This window comes from Sus scrofa, chromosome 1 (assembly GCF_000003025.6).
Source record: "Sus scrofa isolate TJ Tabasco breed Duroc chromosome 1, Sscrofa11.1, whole genome shotgun sequence".
In the NCBI taxonomy this organism is placed as follows: Eukaryota; Metazoa; Chordata; class Mammalia; order Artiodactyla; family Suidae; genus Sus; species Sus scrofa.
The window spans coordinates 241,915,043-241,936,043 of NC_010443.5; the positions used below are offsets into that span (position 1 = coordinate 241,915,043).

Below are 21,001 nucleotides of genomic sequence, written 5' to 3' on the forward strand. Positions count from 1 at the left end.
AGAAGATATACAGATGGCACATGAAAATATGCTCCACATCACTGATAATTAGAGAAATGCAAATCAAAACTACCAGGAGGTACCACCTCACACTGGTCAGAATGGCCATCATTAATAAATCCACAAATAATATGCTGGAAGGGGTGTGGAGAAAAGGGAACCCTCCTGTACTGTTGGTGGGAATGTAAGCTGGTACAACCACTTTGCAAAACCGTATGGAAATACCTTAGAAAACTATACATAGAACTACCATATGACCCAGCAATACCACTTTTGGGCATATATATCTGGACAAAACTTTCCCTTGAAAAAGACACATGCACCTGCATGTTCATTGCAGCACTATTCACAATAGCCAAGATATGGAAGCAAACTGAATGGCCTTCTGCAGATGAATGGATTAAGAAGATGTGGTATATATACACAATGGAATACTACTCAGCCATAAAAAAGAACAAAATAATGCCATTTGCAGCAACATGGATGGAACTAGAGATTCTCATACTAAGTGAAATAAGTCAGAAAGAGAAATATAAACACCATATGATATCATATATCCGGAATCTAATATATGGCACAAATGAACCTTTCCACAGAAATGAAAATCATGGGCATGGAGAACAGACTTGTGGTTGCTGAGGGGGAGGGAGTGGGATGGACTGGGAATTTGGGGTTAATAGATGCAAACTATTGCCTTTGGAATGGATAAGCAATGAGATCCTGCTGTATAGCACTGGGCACTATATGTAGTCACTTATGATGGAGCATGATAATGTGAGAAAAAAGAATGAAAATGTGTATGTGTGACTGGGTCACCTTTCTGTACAATAGAAAATTGACAGAACACTGTAAACCATCTATAATGGAAAAAAATAAAAATCATTAAATAAAAAACATATGAATCACCATCATCTGCTGATTCTAAGTACTACTGTCTTTGCTTCACGCTAACAAATAAGATGCTGGTAGAGAGTACCCTTTAATCATGAAAGACAGCTAGAGACTAGTGTTTACTGTAGCATATTCTCTGTAAGTATCATTTTCATTCCAGAAGGGCTGAAATGGTAAAAGGAACATGTTCTAAAGTGTATTAGTCCTGTGAATGAATTTGGGTTTAAGTGGGTCCTTATCTATAAATACAGTAATAGAATGTCTGGAATCTTCTGTATTAGGTAATGGAGGTCTTTGTAGAGAGAATAATACTTAACGCTGTGTTACCAGTCAGAAGACTTGTGCATAGGAGCTTCTATTTTCAGGTATGTTGAGTCAAATGCAAAATTTGCTTCCATCTTCAAAACCAAGATTCTGGGGAAAAACAAACAAAAAAACCTGCCTCTTCCAGGAGTTACTATGCACAACCTAAGTATTTTTTAAGGCTCTTTCAAATTCCAAAATCAGTGACCTTTCTTGCTTTATTAGTAGCATACAGGGAAAGCTAAGTGAGTTATCTGTGTAGATATAAAGTGCTTTGGGCCCCAGTGTATCCAAGATTTAAATATATATTGAAATATTTAACGCTAAAACATCTTAGTTTCAGGCACAAAGCAAGTCACCAGTGTGACATGTTCTCTTTCTTCACCTATTACTTGTATTTCCCCAAAGCAAATATATCATTTGGTCAGTTTTCTTCCCCCATTAGCAATTTATGCCCAAATACCTTAAAAGTAACTTGGCTTCCCTCATGTTCAACTCATATATGATTACCTTCAGCCAGTACCTGATCATTGTCTGTGACAAAAGTAGCAAATTTTTTTCAGCAGCCACAGTTTCTTTTTTTAAGAAAAAATTTTTGAAGTTTAATACAGTAAATACAGTCAATTTTATACTTTTGGCAGTGTACAGTTATTTAATTTTAACAAATATATGTGGTCATGTAATTACTACCACAATCAATATATAGAATAGTACCATCACACCCCGAAATTCCCCCATATCCTTTTATCATCAATTCGTCCCCACATCTCAGCTCCCCAGATACCATTGGTCTGTTTTCTCTCCCTGTAGATTTTACCTTTTCCAGAATGCCGTGTAAATGAATCATATAATATGCACCCTTTGAGACTGAATTCTTCCACTTAGCATAATGCATTTGAGATTTTTTTTTCATGTTATTGAGTAGATCAGTTCTGCATTCCTTTTTATTGCTGAGCAGTATTGTATGGATTACTACAGTTTCTTTTGTCATTCTCCAGTTGAAGGACAATTGAGATGTTTCCAGTTTTTGGCAGTAATAAATGAAGCTTCTATAAACATCCACATGCAGGTTTTTATGTGAACATATTTTTTTCTTTTTGCCGAGACTGGATTTTTCCATTTGTTTCAGAAGCGTTCACAGTTGCTTGTTCTATCCGTTTTTAGGATAGTTACTTTAAAATCTTTATCAGATAATTCTGATACCTGTATCATCATAGTGTAGCTGCCTATTGATTGTCTTATTTAATATTTTCCTTGCTTTTGGTTTGGCTAGTAATTTTGGATTATATCTTGGCCCTTTTTGTGTCATGTTCTAAAACTCTGGATCCTATTTAAATCTATTTTAGTAGACTTACAGTCTGTTTAGGTTCAAATGTCAAGTTATTTTTCAGAGCTCTTGCAAGTTATTATCTGATCTGCCCCACTTCTTTGCTACCAAGACCAATTTAAAACCTAGGCAGTATCCCACCCAGAATTTAATTCTCAAAGCTTTTGCTATTTTGATTCTGGGTGGATTCACACATAGGCTGCTCGGAGTTATCCATGGCATTATTCACTGACTTAAAGAATTACTCTAGCTTCCTCGTCTCTGTAACCCTTAGCCACTCTCTAGTTGAGAAGAGTAAGATACCACCTTGTTGCTTTCCTTTGCCTAATTCAGGACCCAATACTTCATAGGGCTTCTTTCTACAGTATCTAGTGGAGAGGAATAGAGGTATGATTTGTTTTGTTGTATGTGCTTTGAGTAGAGGTATAGTCAAAAGAGTTAACTCCAGCAAAGCTATTGTCTTCCTGATATTTTGACTGGAGAGAGCATGCTTCTTGGGAAATTTTGTGTGTATGCCAATTGGTATATCTGGGCTGCTTTAACACTCAGGCTGGCTGTATATAGGAGGCACACACACTAACAAAACAAAACCAACCAAAAAAACAACTCAGGGAATTCACTACTGGGTTGTTCCTAGAGTTTCATGTTTCCCTTACCAATCTACCTTTTTTTCACCACCTTTCATTATTTTGCAGGAGGTGTTTTGTTTTTTAATTAGCAGGAGGATCAGGGTGGTATGCACTTGCTCCATATTGCCTAAAACAGGAAGCCAGCCATGATTCATTTTAGTGGGCTATCAAAAATATACCACGAGACCTAGTATATGGTCTACATTAATAAGTATTGTTTGACAAAAGGAGTAAGGGAAGAAAAAAAATAGCCACATATCTCAAAATGTTAATCTGGCATGACATAGTAAAGAATGTACCCTTTAAAGTCAATAGTAAGTTTGAATTTTAACCTCACTACCTACTTTCAGTGTAATGTGAACAAGTTACCTAATTTCTGAGTCTCAGTTTCCTATTATATAAGGATGATAAGTATCTATCTCATAGCATAAATAAAAATGATAATATATTTAATGCATTTACCACATTACTTGATAAAAAACAACTAGTAAATATAGTTCCTAGTTGTATTAGTAATAACAACAATAATTAACAAACATCATAACAAACATCATTACTTGTTTTTATACTCATAGGCAACTCAGCCCTTAAAGACAAAGAAGATCAATTTGGGAGAACACCACTTATGTATTGTGTGTTGGCTGACAGACTGGACTGTGCAGATACTCTCCTGAAGGCAGGAGCAGATGTTAATAAAACTGACCATAGCCAGAGAACGGCCCTCCATCTTGCAGCTCAAAAGGTGAGAAGTAAAATTACTATAAAGAATGAAGCTTTTGTGTAGATTTGTTAGTTGATTAGTGGAACTGTGCAGTGGACGTATGACAAATCACAGGAATATAACTTTTTGTTTCATATGTTTTCTCAAAAAACTACAGTCTTTAAACTGCAGAGAGTAAGCACAGATAACCATCAGGGGCTACTTTCACTTATCCAAGTTCCTCAAGCAATGGAATTTATTCTCTGATCTAAGGTTAAATTGGGAAAAAGAAATAAAAAATATATGTGTAATATGACTAAACTATAATATGAATCAGTTTATGCATGGGAAAAGGCAAAGACAAAAAAAAAAAAACACCACACACCAAAATGTCAATGGCGGTTGGGTTTAAATATTGGGATATTGAGAACTTTGTCTAGATACTCATGTTGCAACAGAACAAAGGGTGGGGGAAAAAATGTAATTGTAATGTATACATGTAAGGATAACCTGACCCCCTTGCTGCACAGTGGGAAAATAAAAAAATTATAAAAAAAAATGTTGGGATATATATTGGAATATATATGAATTTTAGTACTTTCCATTGTTTAAAATTTTTTCTTTAATGAGTGTTACTCATAAAATAAAAAACTGTAGTCTCTTATAAAATATATGGCATTAAGGAGCATAAAATTATTTTCTGAAATGTTTTTTCAAATTTTTAAGATCTAAAGCTATATTGCTAGTATAAATAATTTCAAGTTTTTAAAAGCATTGTGAAGAGCTCAGTATTTTAGGATTAAACATATCAAAAAACAAAATGGGAAGCTTCTAAATTTATTTGAAGACTTATTTACCTGAAAATGATTTTCTCACCATAAAATTTTGGTCTATAAAATATATTTCCAGTGCCTAATATTTTTCTTTTTGTTATTTTAGACTTATGTGTTTTTGGAATAAAAAGCAATGAAAATTAGTTAGCTCTAGCAGAAACTATTAGTGTTATTTCCCATTAAAAAAATATGAACCAGATATAGCTGATTAATTGAGGGGTTAGGAAAATACCTTTTCATTAGTTGAAAGCATAAAAAGAGACTGACATTAAGATATACTACAGAATATGCTAGTTAAATGCTTTTATCAGTTAGGTCTGTCAGGTTATTTCCAATGTTACTGCTCTTAAATTTGCTTTTCATTATAATAATTTTTTAAAAATCTCCCTCATTTTCAATCTCAGTTTTAACTGCTGCTCAGATATTTATAACCTTTCACCCAGGCCTGTCAGCTGTTAAAATTATTCACTCAGGAAGGGTAACTCTATTTAACTTGCTACCATAAAAAAGTAAACATTTCAGATTGGAATAGCCCCAATAGTAGGAATTTGATACTCTACGATTTTCTTCATTGTAATTTAGATTTAAAATTCAACTTCAGAAATGTAAGTTGGAGGAAACCAGCTTACATCAAGTGGATCATGAGAGAAAAAAAAGAGAGTTTAAGTTGTTGATGCAACAGTATGACTTTTTTGTAGGTATAATATGAAAAAGATGGAGAAAAGAGGAGTGCACAACCAGACATGTTAGCTGTTAAGTCTCTCTGTGAGATGCAGGGCATTGTTTCCATTTGCTTTTTGTTTCTCCTTTATTTTTTTAAGTAGTAATTTTTTTTTCCTACAGTGTCAAAGAATAATTAGAATGGTGATTTACACGACACAGTTTATATAGCTGATTTCGTGATTTATACATCACAATTTATATAGCTGATTTCATAAATAACAAGTTTCATGTTCTTTCAACTATCTGATTATTATGCCTTTCTCCCATCTCTGTGTTGCTGTTTGTTTTTGCATGTTTGCCAAAAGTTATAATGTATCTTTAAGCTATACTAGCACTAGCAGAATTTCCAGAATGAGGGTGGTAATCATTCTTTAATACTCTGCTCTGTCCCAATCAAATGTGGGTACTGTGTTTGGTTTTGTGCTTTGTGCGAAAGTATCATTATTAAGAAATCAAAGATAGTACAGTTAAGGTGGGAATAAGATGGCGGAAGATCTAGACATCATTTTCAAAGAATAGTTGGAGATGATATGCCTCGGATTTGCAGCTTCTAATCAGACGTAATACAAATGCTCTTTAGGGAAAGTATCTTCCTTTAAACCTCCATGACTCCTCCATATTAAAACAGACTAAACATTATCCCACAATGAAAGATCACCAAACACATGAGGGAGGAATCTACAGTGAATGAGAGTCAACAGAAATAATAAACAGATTTCTATCAAAAAATCAGATATTGCCATCATTAGAAACACAATATAAAATAACCATTAATGGAATGTTTAAAGATATAAAAGAAATTACAAAAAGGAAAAACAAACCAGAGATTTACATGACTAAGCCTAAGTTCTCCCTGTGTATTTTAGAACAATTCACCTGCCAAAAACATCTGAAAATGGAACAAAATATATTGTTTGTTTTTGCTTTTTAGGGCCTTACCTGTGGCATATGGAAGTTACCAGGCTAGGGTCCAATGGAGTTGCAGCTGCTGGCCTACACCACAGCCACAGCAACGCTAGATTTGAGCCATATCTGCAAACTACACCACAGGTAACGGCAACGTCAGATCCTTAACCCTTTGAGGGATGCCAGGGATCGAACTCGCATCCTTATGGGTACTAGTCGGATCCCTTACTGCTGTGCCACAGTGGGAACATCTGAACAAAATATTTCAAAGCATTGGGAATAATCAGCATAAGCAGGATTGTTCAGAGAAGGGAAGCATGTGAAATTAGCTCCACATACATCTTGGCTTTTTCCTTTAAGGCATTTTCCAAATTGGAATGCAAAAGAATACAACCCTAGCAGGAAGCAGTAGTCTTAGTAAGCTAGAGAAACCCAGGTAGAATAGTGTTAGTAGTGGCTGGAACTTGAAGAGCAGACTCCTCCTCAGAGAAGGAACCCAAAAAATCTGAGTAAAAAATCCTTGCAATTCATTAGCAGATGCCTAAACTCTGCTTGGGTAGAGTGAGCCTCTAAGAAACCTAGCAGTAAACAAAAGCTGGGAGACTAAACAGAGATAAGCAGAGATTGTTTTAAAATTATCCTATATCTCCTTTTCTACTTAAGTCTTAATACAACAAATTGGTTTTTCTGTAGAGATCCATTCTCATTTTAAAACATGTGAATGACTAATTTTCCCAGGACAACCCAGCTCATTAATTTTTAGTCATTTAGTATCTGCTGTGTGCCAGTTCCAGACTTCTGTACTATGTACTTCTTATGCTTTTTTTAATTATATTTTTTTTTGTCTTTTTTGTTGTTGTTGTTATTGTTGTTGTTGTTGTTGTTGCTATTTCTTGGGCCGTTCCCGCGGCATATGGAGGTTCCCAGGCTAGGGGTCTAATCGGAGCTGTAGCCACAGGCCTACGCCAGAGCCACAGCAACGCAGGATCCGAGCCGCGTCTGCAACCTACACCACAGCTCACGGCAACGCCAGATCGTTAACCCACTGAGCAAGGGCAGGGACCGAACCCGCAACCTCATGGTTCCTAGTCGGATTCGTTAACCACTGCGCCACGACAGGAACTCCTAATTATATTTTTTTAATGAAGCGTCCTGAATACTAGGGAGCTACTTAGGACATTTGAGAATCGAAGTTATGCAAACAAATTATCTTAGAGGGACTAATATGGCAACGAAAGCTACTTTGGAAGAAGATGAGAATGGAGATATAGAAAGCTATTATAGTTCAGGTCAATAAAGAGGAAAAGTTGGATCCAAGAGATATTGTGGAGGTAGAACTGTTCATTAAATAGGTAGTTGCCAAGTGTCTACTGTGTATCATGATTACATACTTAGAGAGAATATTTAAAAAATGAATCACGTCTGCTATAAATAAGTACTGTCAGTATTTATCCCTATCTGATATATTGGATATCAAATATTCTTTGCAAATATTGTCTATTGCACTTATCTATATTTTCTGTGAACTCAGATGTATGCTGTTTAACATCAATGTATATATGTAGGTGCATGCATTTATTCGACATATATTGAAACTCTTACTGTGTAACAGGTACTGTGCTAGGCCTTGCAATACAAAGATGAAAGACGTGATTCTTACTCTTAAGTTGCTTACAAAGATTATGGATAAAGGTATTAAGTAATAAATTGGCCTATCTGCCGTAGGTACATATACCAATGCATGATATTAATATACCTAAGTATTTTATAAAATATCAACTGCCACAACATGTAAATAGTCATTGTTATTATTACTGACCCAAAGAGCAACCATTCTTATATGTTATTTATTATGTTTTTGATTTTTTTTGTGATAGTGAACTATATTATGGTATCTTAGGTTGATTAGCAGGAAAAACTCATGTTCACATAGCATTTTGTTCATGTCTCTATTAGAGCCCCATTATCTCATATGTATTGTAATTATTGCTTTCTTGCCTCTTTCCCACTGGATTGGAGCTCCCGGCAAGAACTTTGTTTTATTTATTTTTGCATGCCTCAGAAACTAAGACAGTGTCTGATAATGTCTTGGTTGAATGAATGAATACATTTTATGTTACTTATATGGAAATTCATTATTAATACAAGTGCTAGACATTTTGTTTATTAAAAACATTTATCCAGTTTCCAAATACATATATGGGAAAAGTTATTGAACTGCGCTGATTGGCTTAGTTATTTTGACACATTCACCTTTCTGGAAAACAAATTGCTAATAGTCCAAGCAGCTAAGGAAATGGCACCCATGAGAGTAAAATTAATCTCAATATACTGAACATCTGTACCTAATTTGTACCTAATTTGTTTTTCATTTTGTACCCTCAGTTTAATCCAAGAAAGCAATCAGTCATTCCTTTTCTGGGTTTCTCACAAAAGATATGTAATTGTTAGAAATGTTTTGCTCCAGGGCAGCTACTGTTTCTCTGACTTTCACAGATGCATTTATTTTTTGATATGGTTTTTAAAAAAAGCTTTAGCAATCTCACTAAATGTTAGTATTATGCATTTTCAGTCTTCCAGGAGGTTATTAATTTGGCTTCAGGAAGATCAAGACTACCCACTTTGAAAAATTATATCAAGTTAAATGTAGAAATTAAAGAAGTTTCAGGTTGTGGTTGGGCTGTTTTTTGTTTTTTTGATTCACAAAGAGAATTCCTAAGTCATCTGTGAAAACTAAATATTAATCTTCTGTTTCAAAAATATGTTGTTTGCGTGTGAGTGATTTACAAAAAGTAAAGATGAGTAGAATACCTCTGAAATTTTTCTGGAAAACTTAATACCAGCTGACAGTCTTTGATTTCCTTATCTTACACACATTCACACTTGTACGCATACACACCAGACAATCCCTCACAAGTCCCCTTGAACTCTGTATTCCTGTAGTCCCCCTCAGTACATATACATCTGCCATAATGCCTTACCTAGCAATTAACCATAGATTTCACTTATCTGTATTTCACCCCCTCTGATGCTGTTTGAAGGCAGAGGTCATGTCTTATTTGATTTTATAGTTCCAGTCTCAACACAGCTCCTGCCATTTAATAAAGACTCAGTTAATGTTTGTCTAATGAATACATAAATGAAAGAATGAATCAATTAGTCACTAAAAGTGAACATCAGGTAAATTTATCATGAATGGTATAGACTTCAAAACTGTTGAAGTTTAAGTTATATATTATTGGAGTTCCTGTTGTGGCTTAGTGGGTTAAGAACCTGACTAGTATTCATGAGGATGCTGGTTCCATCCCTGGCCTCAGTCAGTGGGTTGAGGATCCAGCTTGCTTGCTCCAGCAAGCTGCAGCATAGGTCACAGGTGACGCTCAAATCTGCCGTTGTTGTGGCTGTATCGTAGGCCAGCAGCTCCAGCTCTGATTCGACCTCTAGCTCAGGAACGTCTATATGCTGCAAGTACAGCCCTAAAAATAAATAAATAAATAAATAAATAAATTTCTATATTAAATACATTTAATATATAAATTTATTTATATATTAAATGTATTTAATATATAAATTATAAATATATAAATAATATAATAAAAATATACTTATATTATATATTAAATACATATAAATGTATTTAATATATAAATTATAAATATATAAATAATATAATAAAAATATACTTACATATAATAAATATATAAGTGAATTATATACTATTTATTCCTGTTCATTATTTACCCCAACACTTGTATTTATTTTGTAGGTAGGATTTCACAACACTCTGTGAGATAAATTTCTCAACAAATATAACTTTTGTATGCCTCAATTTCTTTATTATAAAATGGAAAAAAATAAAATAAAAGGGATAATACCGCTCCCTGTCTGTCATAGAGAAATGATAAATTTTGAGATATAAAGCATTTTGCTTGGTGGAGAAATACACTCTGCTGAAATGCAGAGTATCAGTGTTATTTCTATTAGCAGTACAGGTGTAAATATCAAATTAGCCTTTAGGAATCAGTAGACATTAGAGATGGTCCTTTAGGATCTTCTAGTCCAGTTAGGCATTGGATGAGGAAATGGAGTCAATTCTCCTTTCAGTTCTCTTCTCTTGATAAATTATTCATTCTCTTTGTCTTTGCATATGTCTGAATGCTTGCTGAATTTTTGTTTTGTTTTGTTTTGTTTTTGGCTTTTTAGGGCTGCACCCATGGCATATGGAGGTTCCCAGGCTAGGGGTTGGAGCTGTAACTGCCAACCTACACCACCGCCACAGCAATGCAGGATCCAAGCCACATTGGTGAGCTACACCACAGCTCATGGCAACGCCGGATCTTTAACCCATTGAGCAAGGCCAGGGATCGCACCCGCAACCTCATGGTTCCTAGTTGGATTTGTTAACCACTGTTCCACTATGGGAACTCCTTAACTATTTTCTACAGAAGTAAACTGAGATATAGTTAGATGGAGTTCTTTTTTTTTTTTTTTTTTTTTGTATTTTTAGGGCCGCACCGGTGGCTTATGGTGCTTCCCAGGGTAGGAGTCGAATAGGAGCTGTAACTGCTGGCCTACACCACAGCCACAGCAACGCCAGATACACATCGGGTCTGCAACCTACACCACAGCTCACGGCAACGCTGGATCGTTAACCCACTGAGCACGGGCAGGGACCGAACCCGAAACCTCATGGTTCCTAGTCGGATTCATTAACCACTGAGCCACGACGGAAACTCCCGCAGTTTGTATTTTTAAATCTATGTGGCTTGCAGAATTTTGTTTTGAGTATGATCATGTTTCCTATAGCCATATTCATTTTCTAATCATCTTTATCTCTTCCCTCACCCCTACTTTTACTAAGTCATGAAAATTCAAGCATCTGCTTTCCATGAATAGATTAGAGATCCCCTACAAGCCTAGATTCCCATGGAAACCAATCAAAAACTAAAAGGAAAAGAAAGAGTATATATTGAATTTCCCTGAGACCTACAGCTTGTTTTTCATTAGACTCACGCTGATTTCTTTTAAACTCTGGGCACAGGGCCAGTGAATATTTTTACAGCTGATAAAAAGGAACTTCAGATCCATTTACTTTCATTTAAAGCTCTAAAAATTAATTTTGTATATAACATCAATTCCAAAGAAAATTTAAGCATTAAGTTGCTAATTACCTTCTTATGTCATAGAATCATATTTGTTCAAATAATTTCCTCTTGTTTTTTTTTTCCTATTGATATTTTACTGTGCAGAATTGAGTGAGAAGAATCAGGGGACTTTGTATTCCCATAGTATAAATATTGTCAGCCCCTGGGCACACTTTTCCTGTAACCAATCATAGGACTCCTTATACCTCCTTTGACTCTTAAGCTTTTACAAAGCCCAGATAGTCATTTACTAATATAATAATAGAAATACAACCAAAACACCGAAGTAAAGGGGATCAGAAAAGCCAGGGCAGAGGCGACTGGGGAGCAAATTATAATTTTAAGTCAGTCAGTCAAAATAGTCTTCATTGAGATGGTAACATTTGAAGTAAGACTGAAAAAGGTGAGGAAGTTAATCATGTGAAAGGCTGAGGAAAGAACTTTCTTCAATTCTAGGCTGAAGAAACTTTCTTTCATTCCAGTCAGAAAAAAAAAAAAAAAAAAAAAAAAAAAAAAAGGCCTTAAAATGGGAACATGCCTGGAATGTTTGAGGAATAACAAGGAAGCAAGTCTGGTTACAATGAGTGAGCAAGGGGAGACCAGTAGGTAATAAGGACAGAGAAGAAATGGGGTCAGATCCACTAGGGCCTTTTGGCCATTGTCAGGAGTATCTTTACTATGAATGAGATGAAAGAGGCAGTGGAGGGTTTTGAGGAGAAGAGTGACATGATATGACATGTGTCTTAATAGAAAATAATCATTATGGTCAAGTGAAGAAATTTTTCTCCGGTTTACTATTATCTTTTTCTTCAGTCCTTCTTCATAAAATCTGTTTTCACATTTCTGTTCCATTCTGATCCCTTTCACCATATATGCACACAATTGCCCCAGTTCTCCTGAAAATAAGACACACAGAATACAATGTCACTCTGATGAGCACAGAGTACAACATGACTTTCATTTTTGGTGTTTTGGCAACCAAATAGAGTTGATTCATGTTGAAGCTTTTTCAAACAAAATCTACTCATACTTACTACTGCATAAATTAATTCTCTATTCATGTTGTTGTGGTTTTGGGCTCAAGTATAGCATTTTATTAATCATTTCTTTGAAGCTCCCAGGCTGACTTACGTAGAGTTTACTATTCCTTCTTCTGTTCCTCCAGTACCTGTGTACTCAGCTACTGTCATGCCACTTGTCACACCTAAAGATATTTATTTGTTTACACATTTGTTTTCCCGATAGACAATGAGCATCTTAATATCAGGAAGAGCACCATTATCATCTTTTTATTTCCAGCGCCTAGTGCTTAACAAATTCTCGGTTAATGCTTGGTGGGTTGAATTGGGTTTGTCATGCAACCTGTGAAGGTCCTCTTGATTCCTGATTCTGTCATCCAGTATAGTTGTCATATCTCCCACACATGAGTCACCAAAATTTTCATCCTAATCTTTGATATCAAAATAGATCCTGCCTGCAGGAGAGCTTAATCATTAGAACACTATTACTAAAATTAACTTCACCAGTTTAAAAGATTATTTTATTCTATGTCATCAGTGGTAACCAGGCCTCTTGAAAAATTTTATATAGTCGATCAGAGTCCTTCCGATTCTGATGAGTGTGTAATTCATTCCTTCATTTGTTCAACAAATAAAGTTTTGTATTTAATATTTATCAGGCATTGCACTATATATCTTGAAGTATTTAAAATCGACCTCTGTCTAAATATTTAAAGTATCTCAGATTCTGCATCATCATAAAGTTAACACTTCACCAATAAAACTATTCATTTTAAGGAAATTTATTGAGTATACTCAGGGCATCTCCATCTTGGATTTCAGAAGACATGGTTGGTATTCTTTCAAATTTATTAAAATCTTTTCTGTCTCTTTGTCATTCATCAGACTGAGTCTTTGCAAACAGTTTAATAGGGATTTGAGGTAAAATATCCAACTGTACTTTGAAGTAATGACTTAAACTTCTAACCAGGTATGTAATTGTTTGGTCATTTCAGTTTATGATTGTAAACTAGAAAAATCTGTGTCTGTTTCTATGTCTACATATGCACCACGTGTATACTTTAAATTGTGTACCAGGTGTATACTTTAAATTGTTATTTAATTAAATGGAGCAAAAAAAATAAAAATAAAAAAAACCTTTGGAGTTCCCATCGTGGTGCATCAGAAAACGAATCCGACTAGGAACCATGAGGTTGCAGGTTCAATCCCTGGCCTCGCTCAGTGGGTTAAGGATCTGGCGTTACTGTGAGCTGTGGCATAGGTCACAGATGCGGTTCAGACCTGGCGTTGCCATGGCTGTGGTGTAGGCTGGCAGCTGTAGCTCTGATTAGACCCCTGGCCTGGGAACCTTATGCTGAGGGTGTGGCCCTAAAAAGCAAAAAAGTAAAAATAAAAATTATAATTAAATGGTAATGTGTATACATACTATAAAATGTTAAATGTACCATCAGAGTTTATAGTGCATAATCTGGGGATAGGGAAAACTTACCTGTGAACCAAAAATAAAGAAGTGATAGGAAAAAGATTAATAAACATGTCTACATAGAAGTAGAAAAGGCTTTTTTTCCAGAAAACATCGTAAGCAAAGAAAAAGAAAGAAGACAAGCTCTGGGAAACAATATTTGCAAGTTATGTTATTAACATAACTAACATAACATAATAGGGTTAATATCCCTAATGTATAAAATAGAGAAGAAAAGGCCCATCACTCTATAAAAAATAAGCAAGAGATATGAATAGATAGTTCACAGAAAAGGAAATGCAGGTGACCCTTAAATATGGGAGCATATGTTCAATATCATTAAGAGAAATGCAGGTTAAAATTACAGTAACATTTTTCGTATGTCACATTGGCAAAAGTCAAAAAGTTTTATAGTGTACTCTGATAGCAAAACTGTTGCTAGAGGGAATGAAAAATAGTGCAATCCCTATGGAGGAAAACTAAACAGTATCCAGCAAAATTAACAAGAAAATGCATTTACCTTTAACCCAACATTTCTGCTCCTAGCAATCTAAAGCATACACTGGTAAAAATAAAAAGTGATGTATTCAACTGGATAGAGTCACTTTTGTTGGACTTCTTCTGCTCCTTGATTCATTGCCTTGTGTATTTGGCTAGAATGGACATAGGACTTGTGATATTGTGATTTATAAAAAGAAATATATATTTGGTTTTGTCTTGTTCTTGGCACAGAGCTCCTAAAACCCTTGGTATTTTCTTTTTTTCTTTTTGGCCATTCTCATGGCATGTGGAAGTTCCCAGGCCAGGGGTTGAACCCATGCCACAGCAGCAATCAGAGCCGCTGCAGTGACAATGCCAGATTCTTAACCTGTTGTGCCACAAGGGAACTCCAACCCTTGGTATTTTCTAAATGGTGAGAGTGATAAAGGCGTCTTTTGCTATGTTAATAAGGTGACTTTTAGAAAGCCCCTGGGTAGCCTAAGGATGGGGACTGTTGCCAGGGGAGCCAACTGTATGCTCCATAAGAAGGTTGGAATTTTCAGTCCTCCACCTGACCTCCAGGGAGGGAAGAGGGCCTGAATCACAAAACCTGAAAGAATTGGGTTCAGAGAGCTTCCAGGTTAGTGAACAAGTAGAGGTGCTAGGAGAATGATACATCCAGAGAGGATGCAAACTGCCCTTCCCATATAACTTTCCCTACGCCATATCTTCTCATTGTCTATTCCTGACTTGTATCCTTTTATAATAAACCCATAAGCAAATAAATTTAAAAAAAAGAAAAGAAAAGAAATTATGCACAAGACTATCTAATTGCAGCATTATTTGTGATAGAAAAAACAGGAAGCGAAGTGTCCTGTTGGAGGACTGAATAAACATGAGTATGTCTACACACTGGAATGCTTTGTAGCTAAAAAAAAAATAATGAGAAATAATCTTATAAAATGTTTTAAAATGATCTCAAAGTGAAAAAAGAACCATGGAATATTATGTATGGTCTATCAGAAGTGGAACTTGTAATTCAGTTAATAGTGGACAAGCAAGACTTGGAGTGTCTAGGACTGAGGACACCACTGGGATGGGCAGAAAATGAGGGAGAGCCTAACCAAAAATTATGGGTGGTATCCCAAGAGTACAAAAACATGCAGAGACTAGGAAAGTAGGTAATTTGTCGGCAACACCTCGGCCACAAAGTTGAAAGAGCAGGTGAGGCATAACAGGACACCATCCCCAGGGAGAATTCATAAAAGACAAAGCTTGAAGAAATTCTGATCCTAGTCAGGTTTTTAAATTAGTATCTGGAGAACATCCATTTGCTAGGCCTTGAGGTACAAAATGGGACTAGATTACAGGAACAAGACAGAAAACTGAGTTATGCTATCTGGATCAGAGCCTTAGGGCACCCAGCTGACTTAACTCTCACTGATCTCACTATGAGCTGGACTTAATGCTTTCCTTGGTTAGAGTCAAAGTAAGTCCCAAAGCTGGGGGAAGAGCAGCACATGGACCACAGTATCTACAATCAAGAAAAATTGAGGGGAGGGAGTGGGAGGGATCGGGAGCTTGGGCTTATCAGACACAACTTAGAATAGATTTACAAGGAGATCCTGCTGAATAGCATTGAGAACTATGTCTAGATACTCATGTTGCAGCAGAAGAAAGGGTGGGGGAAAAAATGTAATTGTAATGTATACATGTAAGGATAACCTGACTCCCTTGCTGTACAGTAGGAAAATTTTTAAAAATATTAAAAAAAAAAAAGAAAAATTGAACGTCTTTATCTTGTTCACATTTTGAGCATCGAGAAAAACCTTTCTAGAAGCAGCACTGTGGCAGTCTTTCCTTCTATCTCCTTGACCCTCTGGGCAAGAAAAATGAAACTGCCATGATTGTTTTTATCAGTCAAAGCCACTCTGGACTCCAGCCTCTTCTGAAAGACACCACCACTTAAAGGAGAATCAACAAAAATAAGGGTTCAGTTAGCCTGGAAGAAAATGGGTGAAGATGGGTGTAGATGTTAGGCAAACACTCTGCAGTGTCAGCCACAATGTCCTTTGAACACTTAACAGAGCTTTGTAGATGTATAATTCCCATCTGAAGCAATGACCATAGGCTACCTCCCATGGCACCACCCTCCAGCTCTATGCTACAAAACAGCTAGCTGTATTCTGCTTACAACAGGAGTGATTTAGCAGTTAATCTGCCTTGATGTCCTTACTGTTTTTTTTGGCAAATGTGGACATCTCCTCCTGAATGCTCCCAAAGAAGAGAATAGCCAAATCACTTAGCTTTGTCAGTAACAAATAGATGCACCACCTACTATACAAATATAATTGAAAAGTATATTTGTAAAGAGCACTGGTCTGAAAATCAACGAATTCATTTAGTCATTATATATTTGTCAAGTACCTACTAATCACAAGGTACTGTTCTATAGGTTTGGGTATAGCAGTGAACAAAATAAAACAAAATCCCTGCCTTCAAGAGACTTACATTTTGGAGTTCCCACTGACTCAATGAGATTGGCTGAGTCTTTGGATCACTGGGACACAGGTTCCATCCCTTGCCCCAGTGGGCAGTGGTTAAGGATCTGGCATTGCTGCAGCTGTAGCCTAGGCCACATCTGCACCTTGGATCTGATCCCTGGCCCAGGATGCAGAAAACAAAGCAAAACAAAACAAAAGAACAAAAAAGAGAGGGAGACTTAAATTTTGTTGGTGGAAAACAAATGAATAAGTGTTATAATACATCTAGTATTATGTCAGATGGGGATACATGCTATGTTAAAAAAAAATAAGCAGTGGAGGAGCTATGGGGTTACAAATATAAATATAGTATTACTTTTTTTTTTAACTGGGATGGCTCTTTATTTTTTAATTAAATTTTTTAATTATTATTCTTTTAATAGTTATTTAGTGTTACTTTCTTAAGTGAGGATAAACCTCATCTTTATCCTCACTTAAGAAAGTAGCATTAAGTGAAAGCTTAACAATTAAAGGGACCTAAAAGTGATGAGAGAATAAGCCTTTCAGGGTGAGAGAATGCCACATGCAGAGAACCTGAGATGAGAGCATGCTTGCTATTTATCAGGATGTCAGCTGGAAGGACACTGTAGGTGCTAGTGGAGTGAGGAGGAGGTCAGAGGTCAGGTAGGGCCAGTAGGATCTTTAAGAATTCTTTTTTTCCTCTGCATAAGAGAGGAAGGTTATTGAAGATTATGAGCACAGAAAATTTGATCTAGCTAGTGTGTTGAAGGGTTCATTCTAACTAGTGTGCTGAGGGGAAGACAATAAGAGATCCAAAAAGGGCAATATATTTAAGACTCTTTTAATCAACAGATTTTTCCTCTTTCTTTTTTTTTTTTTTTTTCCTTACAATTTGCTGTAATTGTGGCTTCTTTTTTTTAAAATTTTTTATTTTATTTTATTTTTTTGCTTTTAAGGGCCATACCCACAACACATGGAGGTTCCCCAGCTAGGGGTCGAATTGGAGTTACAGTTGCTGGCCTACACCACAGCCACAGAGATGCAGGATCCAAGCCGCATCTGTGACCTACACCTCACAACGACTCCAGATCCTTAACCCACTGAGCAAGGCCAGGGATCAAACCTGAAACCTCATGGTTCCTAGTCAGATTCATTTCTACTGTGCCACAACAGGAACTCCAGTTGTAGCTTAACTTCTACCCTAACTTGATATCTTGGTCTGGACTGGTCTAAGATTCTCTTAGTTTAGATTATGTTGATTCTCTCTCTGGGTGTAGTCAACTTGTTCCTCTTGTCTTCTGTAATCCCCTATGAATTAGTTATTGAATCTATAGGCTTCGTCTGATTCAGGTTCAGTTTTTTTTTTTTCTTTTGCTACACCACTTTATTTTTTTTTGTTGTTTTTTGTTTTTGTTTTTGTCTTTTAGGACCGCACCAGCGGCATATGGAAAGGTTTCCAGGCTAGAGGTCCAATCAGATCTGTAGCTGCTGGCCTATCCCATAGCCACAGAAATGCCAGATCCGCCGAGCTTCATCTGTGACCTACACCACAGCTCACAGCAACACCAGATGCTTAACCCACTGAGCGAGGCCAGGGATCGAACCCGCGTCCTCATGGATGCTAGTTGGATTTGTTAACCACTGAGCCATAACGGGAACTCCAACACCGCTTTATTGTTACAATATATTTCTCATCAGGAGACACATAATGTTTCATTGTCTCTATTTTTGTGATATTAGCAGTTATTCATGTTCAGTGCCCAAAGCCAGTTGTTTATTAGATGTTGCAAAACGCTGATATTCTAATTCTTCCATCCTTTCTACAGTTATTAGCTGGAATAATTCATTAAAGAGAAACAAACTCTTATTTGCTATTAGATTGCTCAGTAGTATAGTTCATATAGAAGAGGAAGAATAAATCCTTGATTCTTTCCCTTTATTTACCAGTTTTTAAAATAAGTTGACTTCCTGTGTCCTTCCCCATGATGACCAATTAATTATTTTCTTTTTTCCCTTTTAGTATCATTATGAACAAGGCATAGGATTCTTTAGTATCACTTTAATATATTTGCTATATCAATTCAGTGACATTATTATCCTTAATTGATATTCAAATTATTCCATCTTTGGTTGAGAGAAGTCCTTCAGGTTGATTCCTGGATCCTTTTGGCATGATCCTATTATTTGGTAGCTCCTTGCTATTTGCTATGACCAGATTTTCCAGGTATTTTTTGTTTCAGACCTGGAATCAGACATTTCTCCAAGGAATGATGGTTTCTTATAGCAGGAAAATGTATTTGGAGACCACAAGCTAAAGTCTAGCGGTGCTCATTGTTACTGGGCTGGTGATTATTTCTAAGCCGTTACGGTGCACAGTGCTTAGAAATTTTTTTTTTTTTTTTAAGTTTCCTGGTGGTTCAGTGGGTTAAGGATCCACTGCTGTCACTGCTGTGGCATAGGTTCAGTCCCTGGCCCTGGAACTTCTACATGCCACCAGTGTGGCCAAAAATAAATAAATTTTAAGAAATAGAGTTTTACCACTTCCTATTGTAATTCAGGACTCAGGTTGGTTTTTTTGCTGTGGTTATTTTTTGTTTGGGACTGTATATTTCTTTTCCTTTACTTTTTTTTTTTTTTTTTACACTTACCCTCTTTTATCTTACATCTCTACTTCTTTTTCTTAGTCAGCTGAGAATGATAGAGCATCACATTGCATAGATGAAGAAAATGAGACTCGAAGAGTGATATTTCACTAAGTGGCAGAGCCAGGATTCAAACACAGATCTATCTGACTCCAAAGTCTTTGCCTAAATTCATCTTTAAAAAAATTTGACTTGACACTGCTCCCTTACTTCAAAGTCGAGCATTTTTAATAGAACTGCCAGGAATAGAATTCGATTCAACTAACATACATTGAGCACCCATTATCATGCAGAGTCCTGTTCTCTTGTGTAAGATTGATGTCCATCAGCACATCTTGTCAGCTTTGCATTCCAAAATGTTTCCAGAATTCAGCCACTTCTCAACACCCTATTTGCCACCATCCTGATAGTAACCATCAGCATTTGGATAGGATTAATGTAGTAGCCTTGCTTGGATTATTGTAGTGGCCTCCTAACTGGTCTCCTGGCTTCTGCTCTTGCCCCCTGCACACTATGGTCATCATGTCAGCCAGAACAATCCTTAAAACCTAAGTCAAATCATGTCACTCTTATACTTCAGACCCTCCAAGGGTTTTCCATCTCAGAGTAAAAGCCAAAGTATTTCCTGTGCATTATAAAGCCCTATATTTTGAATCTCCTGTTATCTATATGACTTAATTTTTAATCTTCCTCTCTTTCCTCTGAATAAGCCACTCTGGTTTCAGTGCGGTTCCTCTAAGAAGCAAAGAGTGCCCTTGCCTCAAGGTTTTGCATTTGCTCTTCCCTGTGCTGGGAATGCCATCCCATAAGTATCTCCGTGTTCAACTCTCTCACTTTCATTCAGGTCTTTATTCAACAGTCATTGTTTTAGTAAAGCCTTCCCTGGCTCTCCTATCTAATACCCCCTCACTTCACACATATTATTTTACCTACTCTCCTTTTTTTCCTTAGCACTTACCACCACACCACCTAAAATACTATGTGCTTTACTTATTTACCTAGTTTATTGCTTTTACCCCACTAGAATGTAAACTCCATGAAGTTGGGAACCTTTTTGGCCTGTTTTTTTCCCTTCTTTGTCCACATTTCCTTGAACAGTCCTTGAAACATGGTTGTTGCTCAAAAAATATTCATTGAATGAGTATACTTATGAAGTTACAGCTTTATTAGCTTTCCCAGGTGGCCTGGCATTTCCTATATTATGCACGTATTCTCAACTAAAAACCTATGATGATATTCCAGTTGTCTGATATTACACTATTTTTTTTAAAGGAAGAGTAGCTCTGCTTTGCTACTCTTTTGCTAGTCTTTTTCTCATACAACCCTCCACCCCCACCCCAATGGCCCCTGCTTGTTCTTCATAGAATACTTCCTCTCTTGGGACTGTATATTCCTTTTCCTTTCCTTTTTTTTTTTCCTTCTAGTTAAATAGCCACAG

At 36.3% G+C, this 21,001-nt stretch overlaps 1 protein-coding gene across 12 annotated transcripts in view; it reads left to right on the plus strand.

Annotated features, from left to right (window-relative positions):
* INVS (inversin) overlaps nt 1-21,001 on the plus strand; it is a 160,609-nt gene that overhangs the window by 17,358 nt on the left and 122,250 nt on the right. For 7 of the 12 annotated variants that reach the window (XR_002336995.1, XM_021066620.1, XM_021066606.1 and 4 more), the window contains exon 3: nt 3,726-3,892. Coding sequence is in view for 6 of the 12 variants with exons in the window: in XM_021066620.1 (XP_020922279.1) it covers nt 3,726-3,892 (167 nt within the window). In the remaining 6 variants the exon portion in view is untranslated. Of the gene's footprint in view, nt 1-1,172; nt 1,257-3,725; nt 3,893-21,001 lie in introns of those variants that run through there. The other 5 variants (XM_021066607.1, XM_021066648.1, XM_021066627.1 and 2 more) reach the window with 4 other exon arrangements.